The 14,793-nt window shown below is 42.5% G+C and overlaps 1 protein-coding gene across 3 annotated transcripts in view; it reads right to left on the reverse strand.

The window, feature by feature from the left end:
- LOC147335914 (ADAMTS-like protein 1) overlaps positions 1-5,432 on the reverse strand; it is a 104,033-nt gene extending 98,601 nt beyond the window's left edge. For all 3 annotated transcript variants that reach the window (XR_015127265.1, XM_086283893.1, XM_086283884.1), the window contains exon 1: positions 5,113-5,432. Coding sequence is in view for 2 of the 3 variants with exons in the window: in XM_086283893.1 (XP_086140019.1) it covers positions 5,113-5,169 (57 nt within the window). In the remaining variant the exon portion in view is untranslated. The remainder of the gene's footprint in view (positions 1-5,112) is intronic.
- Positions 5,433-14,793: the final 9,361 nt, after the last annotated feature.

Genomic DNA, 14,793 nt, shown 5'->3' on the forward strand with positions numbered 1-14,793 from the left:
CACAACAGGATAAAACAACAACGCTCAATCACGCTGATGGAGGGGACGTGGGTTTACTACAGATGGAGCCGAAGATGTTTCATCAGAGGAAGAGAATGCCAGAGGCTCGGCTTTCAAGCTTGGCAATGACAAATAAACCTCATGATGAAGGAACAAATACATTCACATGGGGCTCCAGAGGAAACAGAAGGGGATAGAGGGCAGCCACCTGCAAAATCACCATAAGGCTCAACTATCCCAAATGGGCGTGGGAGCCACAGAGGATATAACTGCTGAAGTGGACAAAGAAGGTCCATCTGCTGTAATGTTGCCATCTACTGGCAGCTTTTTATCAAAGCATGACAGCGCCATGACTTTAAATCAGAGTTCTGCACTGTGCAGGATTTTTAGAAGCAGATGAAACCACAAGATCTCATTATGCTTTTTCATAATGTAGTCTGAACAACATGTCCTGTTGTATGCACTTTGGCACAGCAGCATGCAACACAATTCCAGAGAGTTATGCCATTTGCTGGCACAGCCCACTTTGGGCACTCAGTCACAGCTTGTTATTAGAGCTCAGCATCAAGCAATCAAAAGGTAAACAACACAATCAAGTGCTGCAAGATTTTGGAGGGAAAACAGCAAAAAAGCCATATTTTCCTTTCTCCATCTTTTCTTTTATCAACTCCTGATGTGAAAGCAGTAGTTTGCCATTCTTGAAAATCTGCCAATTCACATTCTTGCGCAGAGTTGGAGAAGATTCACAGAAGTTCTGTACTGTAAATGCAAAACAAAGAACGGGAGCGGTTAGCTTAGCTTGGATTTTTACACTTTGATTTTTATACAGCTAAATAAATAAGATAAGACTATTACTGAGTGAGCTTTAAAGGATTTTGATGGCAGAATTTATTAGCCCTGGACAAAATATGACTAGCTGTTTCCTGGCTTGCAATCTTTAAACTAAGCTAAGCTAATTTCCTGCTAACCTGAAAGTTTAATTATTAGCAATATAGCTAGATTTCTCGGCAAGAAAGAAAATGAGAGATTTCTTAAGCTGACCTGAATGCATCAAAGCTTTGACCAATTCCATGTTAATTCTTTCTAAATTAATACTGAAATTAGTATTTATTTTTTTTTAATGGTAGGCACTCCCACAGATACTTTAAACAGAGCATGAATGCCCCAGTCGAAATATTCAGTTCTCCACGAAACTTTGAGGTCTCTATTATGCTTTTTCGGACAACCTTAGACAGTTTCCATGAATTTCCAGATATTCCTCTGAATAGAAATTAAAGTCAGATTTTGTTTACTTTCCATTCATGACTTGGATTGCAAGGAACAATAAAAGTTGTCTTTGATAAAATTCCTCTCAGAACCTAATTTCGGATTTTTACTCGTGCCAGTGATGTCACACATTGGTTTTCATCTTGAAGCCTCATCTTGAGTATTCTGATTTTTGCCAGATTCATTTTTTTGTAGCCAGATCCCAAGTCAGATGTTTATATGACACCTACACAGTAGTCACTTGTCAATAGCAGCATCCTGAACTATACCCCACTGAATCATGTTGTAAAAAATATGACTAGACCCTAAAATTGAAACCATAAACTAACAGCGTCGTCATTTTCTCATAGACTGACTTCCCGCCCCTGCTATTTGTATACTACCTTGTCAGATCTGGAGACTCTGTCCCTTGTTTATATACAGTCTATGTCCATGCCAAGTTTGTAAAATCTCTGATTGTGAGCTTTTTCAAAAACTTTTCTTACTCCAAGAGTATTCTCATTCAGTACAAAATAACCTGCCATTTTCAGAAAGAGGCAAAAGAAAAATTTCATGTTGGAGATATAAGCTTTACTAAAGCTTAGTTATCCAAATACTGTTGAAAAGGAGCTTTCTTAGGGATTCAACAGCCAGTAGGAGCTGCCATCTCCTTTTCTGTTCTGCAGAACTTTTCCTTCATTGGCCCACTGAGAAAACTCTGAAGCTACTTCCTTTTGGCCTGGCTTTATAGGGATGCAAGTCTGTTCTCTGGATTTCCAGAACTGGAAGAGCTGCATGCTGGCACACCTGAGTAGGACACACAGGAAACACTGCTACCATGCCAGGAACACTAATAGCGCTGCATGAAAAGTGAAACATTTTGTGGGTATCTTGGCAATTTATACAAACATGAGTACCAGTGAATTTTGCCCTTGGACTGTAAGAAACTGTGTGCTCACACACGCGCGCGCGCACACACACACACGCACACCCACACACACTAAACAATCCTCAGTCCCACTCCACAGATTAAGCCCAGATGGGAACAATGAGATGAGTATGAGGGCTTTTGCAGTGTAACTGAAAACACTTGGTCTTGTTAACGCACTCCAAAAACTTGCTCTATCCATCCATCACTGGCCAGATGTTCTCTGAAGCTTTTTCCTTTACTCCTCAAGAGGGCCCAATCCCTCTCGAAATTAATTCACTTCCCATTCCACTTGCGTCCACAACAAAGGTATTCATGAAAGCTAATTGCATAGTTTGGGGTCTTTATGATCAAGCGATCGAGCTGAGGAGCGTATTTCAGAGAACAAGCGATGTTGTTGTTGACGGACGCTCACTTGGGACCGTTTGCACGTCGTGACCCCACTTAATCCTGCCATTAGGCCCCAAAGCTTCCCAATCCTGAGGACTTCAACGCACTCTGCTCCCTGCATTAGGACTCTGAGAGGGACCATTTCCTTGAGTAAACATCAAAATCGGTTGCTTTTGTGGCTAATTTCCTTCTGAATTCCAGCTTAGCAATTAGAGGAAAGGCATGTGGTGAAGTGAGTGTGGCAGCCCCAACACTCTGAAGTCTGATTTATATCCATCAATTCTTACAAGCCATACTCCACATAAACTCACCAGTTCAATAGAGCTGTCACAGTAACAGGCTCTTTGTGTTTCTGTGTTTTATTTGCATCTTTATTTAGAAAAAAAAAATCACTTCATTTTGTGTTTGAAGAAAGCAGATTTTTTTTAAAGTGCTGCTAATATTCCCTGTGAATGGGAGAGTGATCCCAGCAACATCTATAACTTAGATAGATAGATAGATAGATAGATAGATAGATAGATAGATAGATAGATAGATAGATAGATAGATAGATAGATAGATAGATAGATAGATAGATAGATAGATAGATAGATAGATAGATAGATAGATAGATAGATAGATAGATAGATAGATAGATAGATAAAACAGAACTGAGAATCCACAGATCTGTGTCAGCGTGTGCCCTGTGTTTCAAAAGTGACTAATAAGGAGTTCAAAGCGGAAAGACAAAGAGCCAAAATGAACAAAAATGAAAGCGTACGAGAAGGATTTGCTCTGCTCCATATCCCTGCCAGGTTACAGGCACTAACATTCAGAGATGCCAGGGTGTCTTTTAAGGGCACAGCCTCATGCACGCACCGTCGTTTAATTCCCCATCCAGGAAAAGTGTTTCTGGAAGGTTCCACTTTTCTGCACAAATCAGGGGAAATGAGTGAAAGCAACAAGACCCTCCAAGAAATGCTCGAGGTATGTCATTATGTCACCCACAAAGGAAGGTCTATTCCATCTAGGGTTGGAGCCACAGGCCATTTGGCCCACACACACACAAATTGCACCCGCACAACTTTCAGCAGCCAAGCACACAAACACGGTCTCATTCCTTTGCCAAATTGTAATGCAGAAACTTTGACCCACGAGCACACATGAAAAGAAAATGCCACTGCAAAACAGGGACCCTTGGAGGAGGCACTTGTTGACCTCTGGCCCCGCAAAGCAAGGCACACTGTGCGGTGTGTGTTAACAGTGTAGGATAAAAAGGGGATGTTTTTTTCTTTTCTAGTTTCATTATTTTAATATGGCACTATTAGTTCATCAGAATCATATAACCAGCTTTGCATTAAACATGTATTGAAGAGTCCGGTGCAGACTTGCTCGGGCCTAGAGCAGATGGAAAGATTTGTCGTCTGCTGACCACTTGAGCAAAATAATCTCTTGAGTCATTTTTCAGTCTGGTTTTGTGATGGAGACACAAAATAATCAAACCACAAACACTTGCAACACAGAAGTCAGTGTGAGCATCATCCAAGACATTTTTTGGGCGTTACCATCGGCAGGTCATCGAGCTGAAAGCAATCAGTTGTAAGTAACATTCATTACAGAGTCATTCCTGTTTGACGTATGAGTTTGTGCTGATTCCAACATATTTGAATCAGTTAATATCTAACAGGGATAATTTATCAGAGGATAAACCCTCTGTAGCCTCACAGTTAGGTCTGCAGACCTGCAAAGTCCCGAGCTCTCCTTCGTTGCTTGAAAGTCACTGATTACAATGTGGACATACTCAGCAGGACTGTGTAGCAGCCAGGGTGCCTAAATCCCAAATCACCTTGAAGTGCTATTAGCACCTGTTGTGGTCATTTACACACGCTGACAGCCCCCCCCCCCCCCCCCCCCCCCCAAAAAAAAAATCTGTCTGCACACCAAACAACTGCTTTGTGCACCAGGTTAAAACTCCCCGCTGTGCAGAAAGAATCAGCTTTTACACAATCCTGCCTCACAAGACTGATGCATACATATAAAGGGACTGTATGAATACATGTACATGTGACGAATATGTTAGTAGTGATTGTTGGACATTGATTTTTTTTTCCAAAACAGCAGATATATTTGTTCACCATCAATCTTTTTCTTAATTTCTAACTTCCTGGTGGAGTGTATTTTATTATATTCTACACCCATCAATCAGCGGCCTCATTTCTTGCAAACAATAGCTGCTTTAGACAAACAGCATCACCAGATGATGAATAGTTTTGGCTTCTGGTGGGGGGGCAAAGTACTGACAGGCATGGGCACCAGCTATGAGCCATGTATGAATCTGTACCTCAGAGCACTCTTGTAATAAATTTGAAACGACAGGTCACTGATGTTTCTACATAGGCTGACTTTTCCTTTAGAAACAGAGGGCAAGCCAAACTGAAAGCAACAGGTGTCTGATTTCCTTCCCAATAAATTGACTTAAATGCGCTGAAACCGGAGCGGTGCGCCTTCTCCCCTCATGTTAAATGACAGGATCCATAAGTTGTTCGCGTGAAGACGCCACCGCGGCTTACCTTCGCACAGACAGCGAGGAGAACCAGGCTAGTCGTCCACAAACAGCTCCCACTCATCACGGACGCAAACAAACTCTTAAGTAATTTCAAAGCGTTGATAGACGGCTCTGATCGCCCGCTCTATGTCCCAGCCTGCCCCAGTCACTCGGGGAGAAAGAGGTCCGCTCGTCTCTCCGCGCTGCGCTCCGGCTCCAGTTTCCAGGAGAGCGAGAGAGGAAAAAAGGTAAAAGTCAGCCAAGAGCGGACGGAGACAGCATGACAGTCCACGGTCGCTTCCAGATATTTTGTTCCCCCGGCAAACACGTTGCTGCTAAATTTATGTTTGCATACCAGGCGTGCGTCAGGAAAAGGGTCTCACCCACCTTACATTCTTAAAGAAACACACTCCCGGGTCGTTACGCGCCGATGTGCAGCTCAGCGCAAGACGCGTGCAAAGCTGAAGTGATGCTTTTATGGCTGTGCGTTATGGCTGACTTTCACCGAATGGATGACTTGCATTAGATCACTTGTACTAAGCTGTTTCCCCCCTCACTGTTTACCTGTACTCAGAAGTGCTTGTATTGAAACTTAAACCAATAACTAAATAGATCATGCGCACAGTCATTCAACAGGGGACTCAACCTTCATGCTGAAAACTTTAACTCCAGCTTCTTTTCAACGTTAATCCTAATTTCAAGGCCGTGTTCATATCCAGTCACGGGTTTTGGAAAGGTTGACCTCAGTTCAGGGACAACTTCAAACCCACAAAGACTTTTTAAGACACATGGTTGCTTCATTGTAGCAGAGCACTAACAGCTCGTTTGTTACATGAGGGGTTGGAATGTTTGCTGCTTTTTAATTATTCAAAGAAATGACTCATCCTGAAGGTAGAAGAGCACAACAGAGGTCCACTCCTCTTTCTTAAACCCCACAGATCCACAGGCTCAAGCTGGAACGTCTTGTGCTGTCGGCTGTGCGCCGGTTAGGGATTGTGCCTCCTTTATCACAGCTTTAGTATGAAATGCATTAGTCTTTCAAGTTAGGCATCCCATGCTGCCAACCATGTGCCATTTAAGGTCAGGAAGAGTTTTATCTAAATCAGGCTCCCACTGCTTAAGAACTGAGATCAACCAGATGGAATGAGACGTTCATAGCCCTGGCCTTTGCTGGCATATGATTGAAATCTGAGGTTGTTTCTGGTTTAGCCTGATGAGACCCATGTCATTGCTTTAATGAATCATATTAAGTGGGTCATATTTTTTGTGGAATTTGATATTGGTCTGTTGTATCCTTGGACATGAACATCACATACTTTCTTAATGTGTGTCCAACCTGGGGTCGGATATTAACCCAAACAGATACAATTCAAGTTGGACCAGGCGAACAGCTAAATCACTGTGGAGGGCATTTTGACCTCATTTTAAATTTTTTTTAGTCTTTTTTTTCTTACTGACTCAGAAAAGAGCCGCAACGTGTTCCACTTCAACAAAGAAGGAATTTTGTTTTATAATTGATGGCTCGGGCTGGCAACTCCTCTTCCGTTTGATCCCGTACCTTCATTAAAATGAGAGACACTCTCGTCCTTTGAAGCCTAGCCCGCAGTGGTGGGGCATTAAGGCTCGCTTGTCGCTTTTGAAGATGTCCAGGGCCACCGTAATAACAACGTTCCTAGAAAATGTCATCTGTCCTCAGCCGAGCTTTAAAGAAATGCCCCCAGAGGCAAAAAATAGCACAGGTATGTATGGTATGAGCTACCTGAATTGCTGCCTGACACGCAGGCTTAAATTCAGCTTAATCTCTATTAAAACACCGAGCACAAGAATGTAAATGTTTACTTCCAAAGGAGAATGAGAGAAGGGGTGGGGGGAGGTTTTTACCTGAAGACTGTGGTGAGAGTTGAAATCATTTCCTTCTCCAGCTCGGGGTTAAATGATCATCCTTAATAGCTGCTTGAAACTGTAATCCTACCTGCTCATGTCTTACAAAGAGGAAAGACTCCAGGGCGTCCCGATGAACTCTGACCACCCCTCCTGGTACCCGAAGAGCAGCGCAGACACCCCACAAAGTCAGACCAAGTGGCAGATAATGCTCGGAGACATGAATAGTTTACATTCACTGTGACTGGCGGTGCATGGCTAAGCTACGTCCTCATGTTACTCTCATTGATGGACACATTCACCGGGATCCCTTGCTCAAAGCTCCCATCAGCAGAGTTGCAAAATCACTGCCTTGGGGCGCAAATGTATTTTTAGAGGCTGTACATGCTTCAAAAAGGCATCTGCAAGTTGTTTGCTCAACAGATCTTACAGGACTTCTCTGTGTGGGAAGACAAATAAGAGGCCAAAGCAGCAGCTAATCACAGTCATTTAGCTGGGATCTTTTGTTTGAATGCAACGATGCCCTGAATGCTCAGTGACACTTTTTTTTCTTGCTTCTGGGCATTTTTAGAAGCACCTATTACGTTCCATGAACACGCAACCGGCATGACTTTACGAGCAGAAAATGGGGCCACAGTATGTACAGTACATGTATGTGTGGGGTTTTCCTGGCTAAACACACTCAGAGAAGGTCAGCACTCAGCATATGACTAACCCGGTTGTCTCACTTTAGCTGACTCCAAGCTTTAGGTCAGTGATATTTGGCCGGAGAGTCAAAGAGCTGCGTTTCACAAGTGTTCAAAGAGAGGGGAGAGAATTTGCCAGATACCATGGAAAGAATATGCCCTTCACAGGACACCAGATTTTGCGTTAAAGAGGTAGCAAGCAGATTTTTAAATCTTTTTATTTTTCCACCAAAGCAGTCATGTTTTGGAAGTATAGTATATGTTTTACTGATCTTCAAGGAGGGGGATTAGACAAGACAGCCGACACCTTTTTGCTATTTACAGGAGGCATCATATAGTAAATTTAGCGGCTTTAAGCTGGTAGCAAGGCTGTCTCCTAAAGTGGTAAAACCTTTTTTAAGTAGCCTGTGACTATGATTATTACTTACTAGACAAGATAAGAGCGGACTCCACCTAAGAACTTCCCAAAATGTCAAACTTCTGCATCACAGAGCACATAAACTCATGTTTTGTGGCTCCTGGTTTCCAAACCCCCCTCTGCACGCAGTTTAACGCCACTTGGTTGTCTCATCAATCCTGATTGCCTTTATGGCTCCGTGGAATTTGGCACGCTATCGGTCCGTGTGTGTTTGTACGTGTGTGTGCTCATGCTTGAGACTCCAAAGGAAACGAAAGCCGTTGCCACTGCTGGGCCTCAGCGTCCCGGGAATGCCGGGCCCGCTAAGGGTAAAGTAACCTGTCTGTCTGTCCGTCTGTCTGTCAGCAAAGATCTGTTTCAGACTGCAGGCGTTGACTTCCATCGGGCATGTTGTGTCCACTGCATGCTGTCTGAGGGCATCATGCCACAAACAACCAGTCAGAAATGTTGACAGTGGGCAAAACCCTCTTTGCACTGCAGCCAGTGATCAGTCAGCCTGCCTGAGAAACTGAGGGTGTTGTTGTTGTTTTCCTCTCTCTTTCTCTTTAAGGAAGTATCTAACTACATACAAGTCTTGGCTTATGGCCGAAGCTAAATATGATGCTTCATGAATAGTCAAAAAATTTGCTTGAACAGCTTAGTGATGAATAACGTTGGCTGGCGTACAATAAGATTAGGGCACCATACTGCATACATCCAGAATATCCAGTTTTCTGATGAAAGCAGTAACCTGTGATACAGTATCTGATATGTCCTCATCAGATTTTCCATGGATATTACAGCTCAGCAAACACAATCAAGCAGCTATTAGAAAAGAGACAGGGCAGCAGAAAACGACATTTCTGGTGTAGATGAGTCTATTGTTACAGTAAATCTGCTACAGCCCCGATGCTGGCAGGAGATATGAATTGTGTTATTTAGGGCAAAGAGGATGAAATATCTATGGGGAATGGGAAAATAAGTGGAAAAGCATATTTTCACCGTCTCTTTTGTCTTTGTGATGATTTGCCTCGTTTTAGCGCTCTAAAACCCAGGCACTGATTTTACTCATGCTGCTTTTAGAAAGCCTCTGCCTGGCAACAGCTTTCTCTGTTCATCTATCCATTTTACACCCATGAACCTGTTGTTTAAAACACTTATTTAAGTCTTGGTTGTTGGGTGTTATCCTTGCTATTGTTGGGTTAGACACAGGGCACATACTTTTATATATATAAACAGTGCAAGAATACCACTAACTATTTCATCATACCCATATCATTTTAATTTGTAATTATAAACCACACATTGCAGTTTTTCACCTTTAAAAAAAATTAAACAATCAAAGTTTAAAAACATTCATCAATGAATAAAATGGGGTAAAACTATGACTTCCAGTTAGTATACATGGCATGAATATGGTTATAAAAGTACCTGTAAATACTAGAGCGTCCTCAAAGTTGGAGCTACGGGCTACATTAGTAACTTTACATCATGAAATATAGAAAAGTTCAGAACAGACAGAGGAACTGAAAAATCAGATTGAGAGCTTTCAGAGACGTGAGATCGGTGAGCAGCCAAAACGCAGTTGAAACACAGTTGCAGCAGTAATTATGTTGTGTAGACAGCCAGTCTACCTCTTATCAGCGCTGCAGTAACTATCCTCTGCCATGGCCACTGCAGTGCACTACTCCACCATATTAGCTTCGAAAAGCAGACGGGGCTGTGCCTTTCGACTTGGCACATGAGATATCAATGGGAATTAGAGTTTGTGTGACACTGCGCTACGTCATCCTCTGTGCACAGAGTCCAAGCCAAGAAACCTTCCTTTGCATTCAGCACAAAAGTGCCAGCTTAAACTTCACTGAAGGTGAAAAAATACTGACAAATATGAAGACTTTTGATGGTAACATGGATACCTCAAATATAAAGAAACACTGGCTGGCACGGTGACTCCAATAATCCCCCAGAATAGCAGAATATTCTAGCATGGCAACGACACCCTGCCAAAATCAGAGAGAGCTTCTGAAGACGAAAAAATCTTGAAAACTATGAATTTGGCCAGTTACGTTGTCTGACATGAATCCAATAAGACACCTTAGAGCTAAGAGTAAATATAAGGCCTCCAGAACATGAAGGATGCAGAACATGCCTCCAGAAATGCGTGCACTATCAAGATCCTCAGTGATGAGGAGGATGGAGTCTGTCATTATAAACACGGGGGACATATCAAGTACAGAAAAAAAGAAAGATTAGATCTCAGAGATGAAATGTATACTGACCTTGTTGTTGGGCCGTCTTACTGCTGTGGAGCGCCACCAAGAGAAACCAAACCCCTCCATTCAGCTTGGAAATAATGACAATGCTGTAAGGTTATAACATAATTCAAATCATTTGACATTTAAGGAATTTACTTTAATGTAGGCACAAAAGCAAATTACATCAAAAGTCTGTTTCCTTCTAGGATTAATTTATAAACTTACCCTACAGGTTAAAGCCTTTTGAATAAGTCTCTAACCTGCCCTAATACCATTCAAAGCACATTGTTCTGTTTGTGCAGCATTAAAAGACTTTCATCTATAGAGTAAAGAACAAATTGTACCACATCTCTAATACGCGCTTGGCAAATTTGCCTAAAAGGGAAACGTGGGGGTCTCACTGGGAGACTCTCTTTAACTTTGGAAAGTGATATGTCTTAAAGTATTAATACTGTACTACCAAAATATTGCAGTGATACAGCTGAGAGTCTGCGGCGTTGGGATTCAGGAAGCTACACTAGCCCGATTCAAAGAGATGTTGCAACATCGCAAGCGTGGGCTGAGGAGGGCTGAATCAGAGCAGCTTTGAGAACAAGCCTTAGAGCTTTAAATGTTTGGCTTTAACCTTTGGATGATTTTTTTTTTATCTATCTGGATTTAGCTACTGACTCATTAAAATCAGTTAAAAATGAATGGTGTTCACTTATACGTGATAGCCGGGTGAAAAAATCTAACTCACTAAATGTAGTTTTGCAGCAATTTCTAGAAACACATGAAAGAAATGAACACTGAGGCTCCATCTTTGACCGCATATAAAGAGACCTCATTTTGTTTTTGTTTCCTTGTTTAATGAACTTTTACGGCTTCCCCTTATTAAAGTATGAATCATCTTAGTTAGATGCACTTACTAATTAGTCAGGTGTTTTGCACTGCTTTCAGGGCATGCCAGTAAACATATGTGCTTGATATTGTGTCAGAACATCGACATTCGCATGACTCATCTCTTTTATTTCCTGGAATACATATATATATATTTTTTAAAAGGAGTTATGAATGGCAAACACTGATGCTCGTGCAACACTTCAGCACTGCAGGCCAAGGACCTCACAGTGTCCTGTGCTGCTCAGCACAGCCCTGGCTACCCACAGAGACCACCTGAACAGAGGGCTGGTTGGGTGCATGCCTTCTGCTGACGACGTATGTGTGAGAGACCAAAAGAAAGGCAGAGGAGGAGAGGCGGATGACAGATAGCTTGGCCTGGCTGTCAGCTGCCACTCGGTTCCCATTATGACTCCTCTCGTGTCCAAACCTCGTTCTCTCTGGTTTCTTCAGCTTTCTGCACGCCTCAGGTACTGCTTTGGAGGCCAGCTGACAGAGAGACTGCAAAGGAAAGGCCTGGAGAGAAAGCCGAAATGAAGCAAGAGCCCATTTCCCACGTTGTTCTTGGCTCCCGTCTGCCTCCGAAGACTTAAGAGAACACTTCCAAAACAAAGAGATTGTCTGTGTAGGTGCCCAAATAGCCAGCCCACGCATGTATGCACACTTGCACACAGACAGAGACGTACTCACTCTCTGGGACGTAAAAAAATGTTTTTCTAATTCCTTCTAAGTGCCTATTTAAGCAGCTGTTTTCTGTAAACACTGGCCCGGACGGCACAGCGAGGACATTGGGTTTTCGATCATTCTCAATTATATTATAATTACGAGGACTCGCCGTGGTTGTCAGCTACGGCAGCCAGAAAATATAGCTGTGAATCGCTCCCCCTTTGCCAGCACAAACAGCCGGCCTGCTAATCCCAGCACGGCTCTGTGAAAATGCTCTGTGATGGGATACTGTTGAAACATGGTGGGGTCATGTGGGACCGTGTTGGAGCCGCACGAGGGACAAGCCTCATTGTCTGACCTGCCATCTGACCCATTCAAAGTATGTGCTCATTGACCAGCTCTGCAATTATATCTGTGCCTCACAGGTCAACAACCACAGCAATAGTCTCCCAACTATGAAATGTGAGACCTCTTTCCCCCTCTTCTCTCTGAGAAAATCATTACTGAAAATCATCATTAAGGTGGGAGAAGTGGGGGTCCGGGTGGGGCCCTGCCTGAATGCAGAGGTTATAAAGTTCAAAAACCAGGCTGCAAATAGTGACCTTTTCTCACATTTTACCTTAATCGTGTAGTTTTGGCCACACAATGGGAAATGTAAAGGGTTTGCTTAGATGTCCTATCTAATGAGCCAGAGTCATTATTTGAGGATCACATCTGACAGGTGCGCAGAGCCCTGCTTAATAAGAAACTTGCCCAGAATGTTGCAGTAAATCAGCAGTCGCTGCCCTGCTAAACGCATACTGTCCGTGCAGATCCACTGCTTATTAAAGGCTGAAGTAATGGTTATTTCAAGAGGGCAGGCATCATTTTGTTAAAATGTCATTTATTTCTGCGACCTCTCCGGCTCCGGGGCTGGTTTGAAGCTGGAAAGCAGATCCAAATTTAGCAGCAGGGCTACAAAAGTTTATGTAGCTATTTCTGGCCCAGATGGAGAGGTTCTCCTGTAAATTCACTCAGCAAGAGTAAGGACAATATTTAGTCCACCTCGACTTGATCGAGATGACGACAACTCTGTTCGGGGAATGTCTTTTGTGTATGTGTGTGTGTTTGCCTGTAACAATAAGTATTAGGTTGCCATTTTTGCACATTTAAGAGACGACTGTAATTCTAAACAGAGCAAAAGTGGTATGCTTTAACCTGACTCAACACAAGCAGCAATAAAAGATAATGGGTGCTTTTTAGCAAACAGCTGCATGACTGAGGTATAATGTCCGAAAATAGACTAGAAGTGACCTAAACACATGTAGATATTGCTATTCTTTTTTCTTTCTTTTTTTAAAGCTGCTAATCTTTTTATATGGAGAGAGGACAGTGGTGACAACCTACCTATGATTATGGACTAAAACATACTGACTGGTTTGCTGTCCTTTTCTTCTGCTGCCTTTTCAGCACCAAACAGCAATGATAGCATTTAGCAGCTAACAGATTGGGGGGCCCTCAGAAAGAATAGAAATCAACAGAGAGAAGGGTGAATATTGAATATAATTAATTTTAAAAATATATAATTGGGGTTATTTATGTCCTTTCATCCTTGAAATAAAAATCTTAAAACTGTTCATGTTGGTTAGCATCTGTTGGAAATTGAAGGTTGAGGGATAATCTGCTGTATTTTCAAGCAGTTTCTGCTGCCCCCAAGTGGCCAAACAGGAAGCCAGCAGCCTATAACTACATAATCAAGGCCTTTGTTCTAATATTAAATGTTTTTCAAAGGTGATTTCCTGAACTCTATCATTTTTTCCCTTTTACTTTAGTAAAGTATTTTTACTGAAACAAAATTATGTCCTAGACTAAAAAAAAAAAGAAGGTTATATCCCCTAAATACCAGATTCCATTAAATTCTATATTTTACATTGTTATTATGTAACAAAACATGTGATTAAATTATTTAAAGTCAGCATTTTAGGTCTAAATGTTTTTGAGTGCACAGAAAATAATAATTAATATCAAATTCCAAAGTGTACCTGGGGAGTAAAAATGAGCACAGTCACTATAGGAGCAAAACATGCATTAAAAACAAGGCATTAAAAACATGGTGTTTACGGGTCACCCCGGGGAACTCAGTCATTTGAAATTCAAAGCTTGCAATATGTATTTAAAGAACCCACAGTGCACTGTCTGACTGACAGCAGCAGACACCTATTGGCTGGCACTGTCTGGCAGAAGGTGTATTTAAATTGGCTGCTGTGCTCGAGTGTAGAGTGAACCAAAGCATACCACTACACCAAAGACATGTCACTTCCTTTCTCCTTTGCTTTAAAGCACCATCTCTGCCTCTTTCCCTTGTGATCTAAAGAGCATTAAAGTTCACCCACTCTCCCTCTTTTCTTCCTGTTTGTACTCTTTCTTCACACAGCGCCGCTAGCTGTGTGTGATCTGGAGGTGTGACACTTTCCCAGTAGCCCACAGGTATCTGTTACCCAGCCAGGAGTCTTGGCATGCTGCCCGCAGCCCTACCTGTCTCTGAGGGCACAATAGAGGGATCCCATGTGAGGATCTCCAGTCTCCTCCTGCCAGACTCTGTCCCCTCTCTGCCACAAGTGATCGTTCTTTTCATGTCAGCTGAGAGAAGCAGCAGACTCGGCTCATTACCAGCTCTTCCCTCTCAAGCTATCAACATGTCTGTTGCATACCTGGGGTTTCAAATGGCTAATATGTATTCATCTAATTGTACTTCCTGATAAGCAGAAGAAGATGGATGGATGGATGGATGGATGGATGGATGGATGGATGGATGGATGGATGGATGGATGGATGGTCCATCCATCAATTCATCCAAAATATGAGTACAGAATTCTGGTGCTTATGGTGCCACATCACAGCAGGTCCATCACTGTTTTGGCCAGGAATTGGGGGGGCGGGGTTCTCCCAAACCAAAAAAGGGA

This window comes from Aulonocara sp. 'chitande type north' Nkhata Bay, linkage group LG3 (assembly GCF_057382095.1).
Source record: "Aulonocara sp. 'chitande type north' Nkhata Bay isolate Kocher_YH1m ecotype deep benthic linkage group LG3, A_spYH_male_GT1.1, whole genome shotgun sequence".
Lineage (NCBI taxonomy): Eukaryota > Metazoa > Chordata > Actinopteri > Cichliformes > Cichlidae > Aulonocara > Aulonocara sp. 'chitande type north' Nkhata Bay.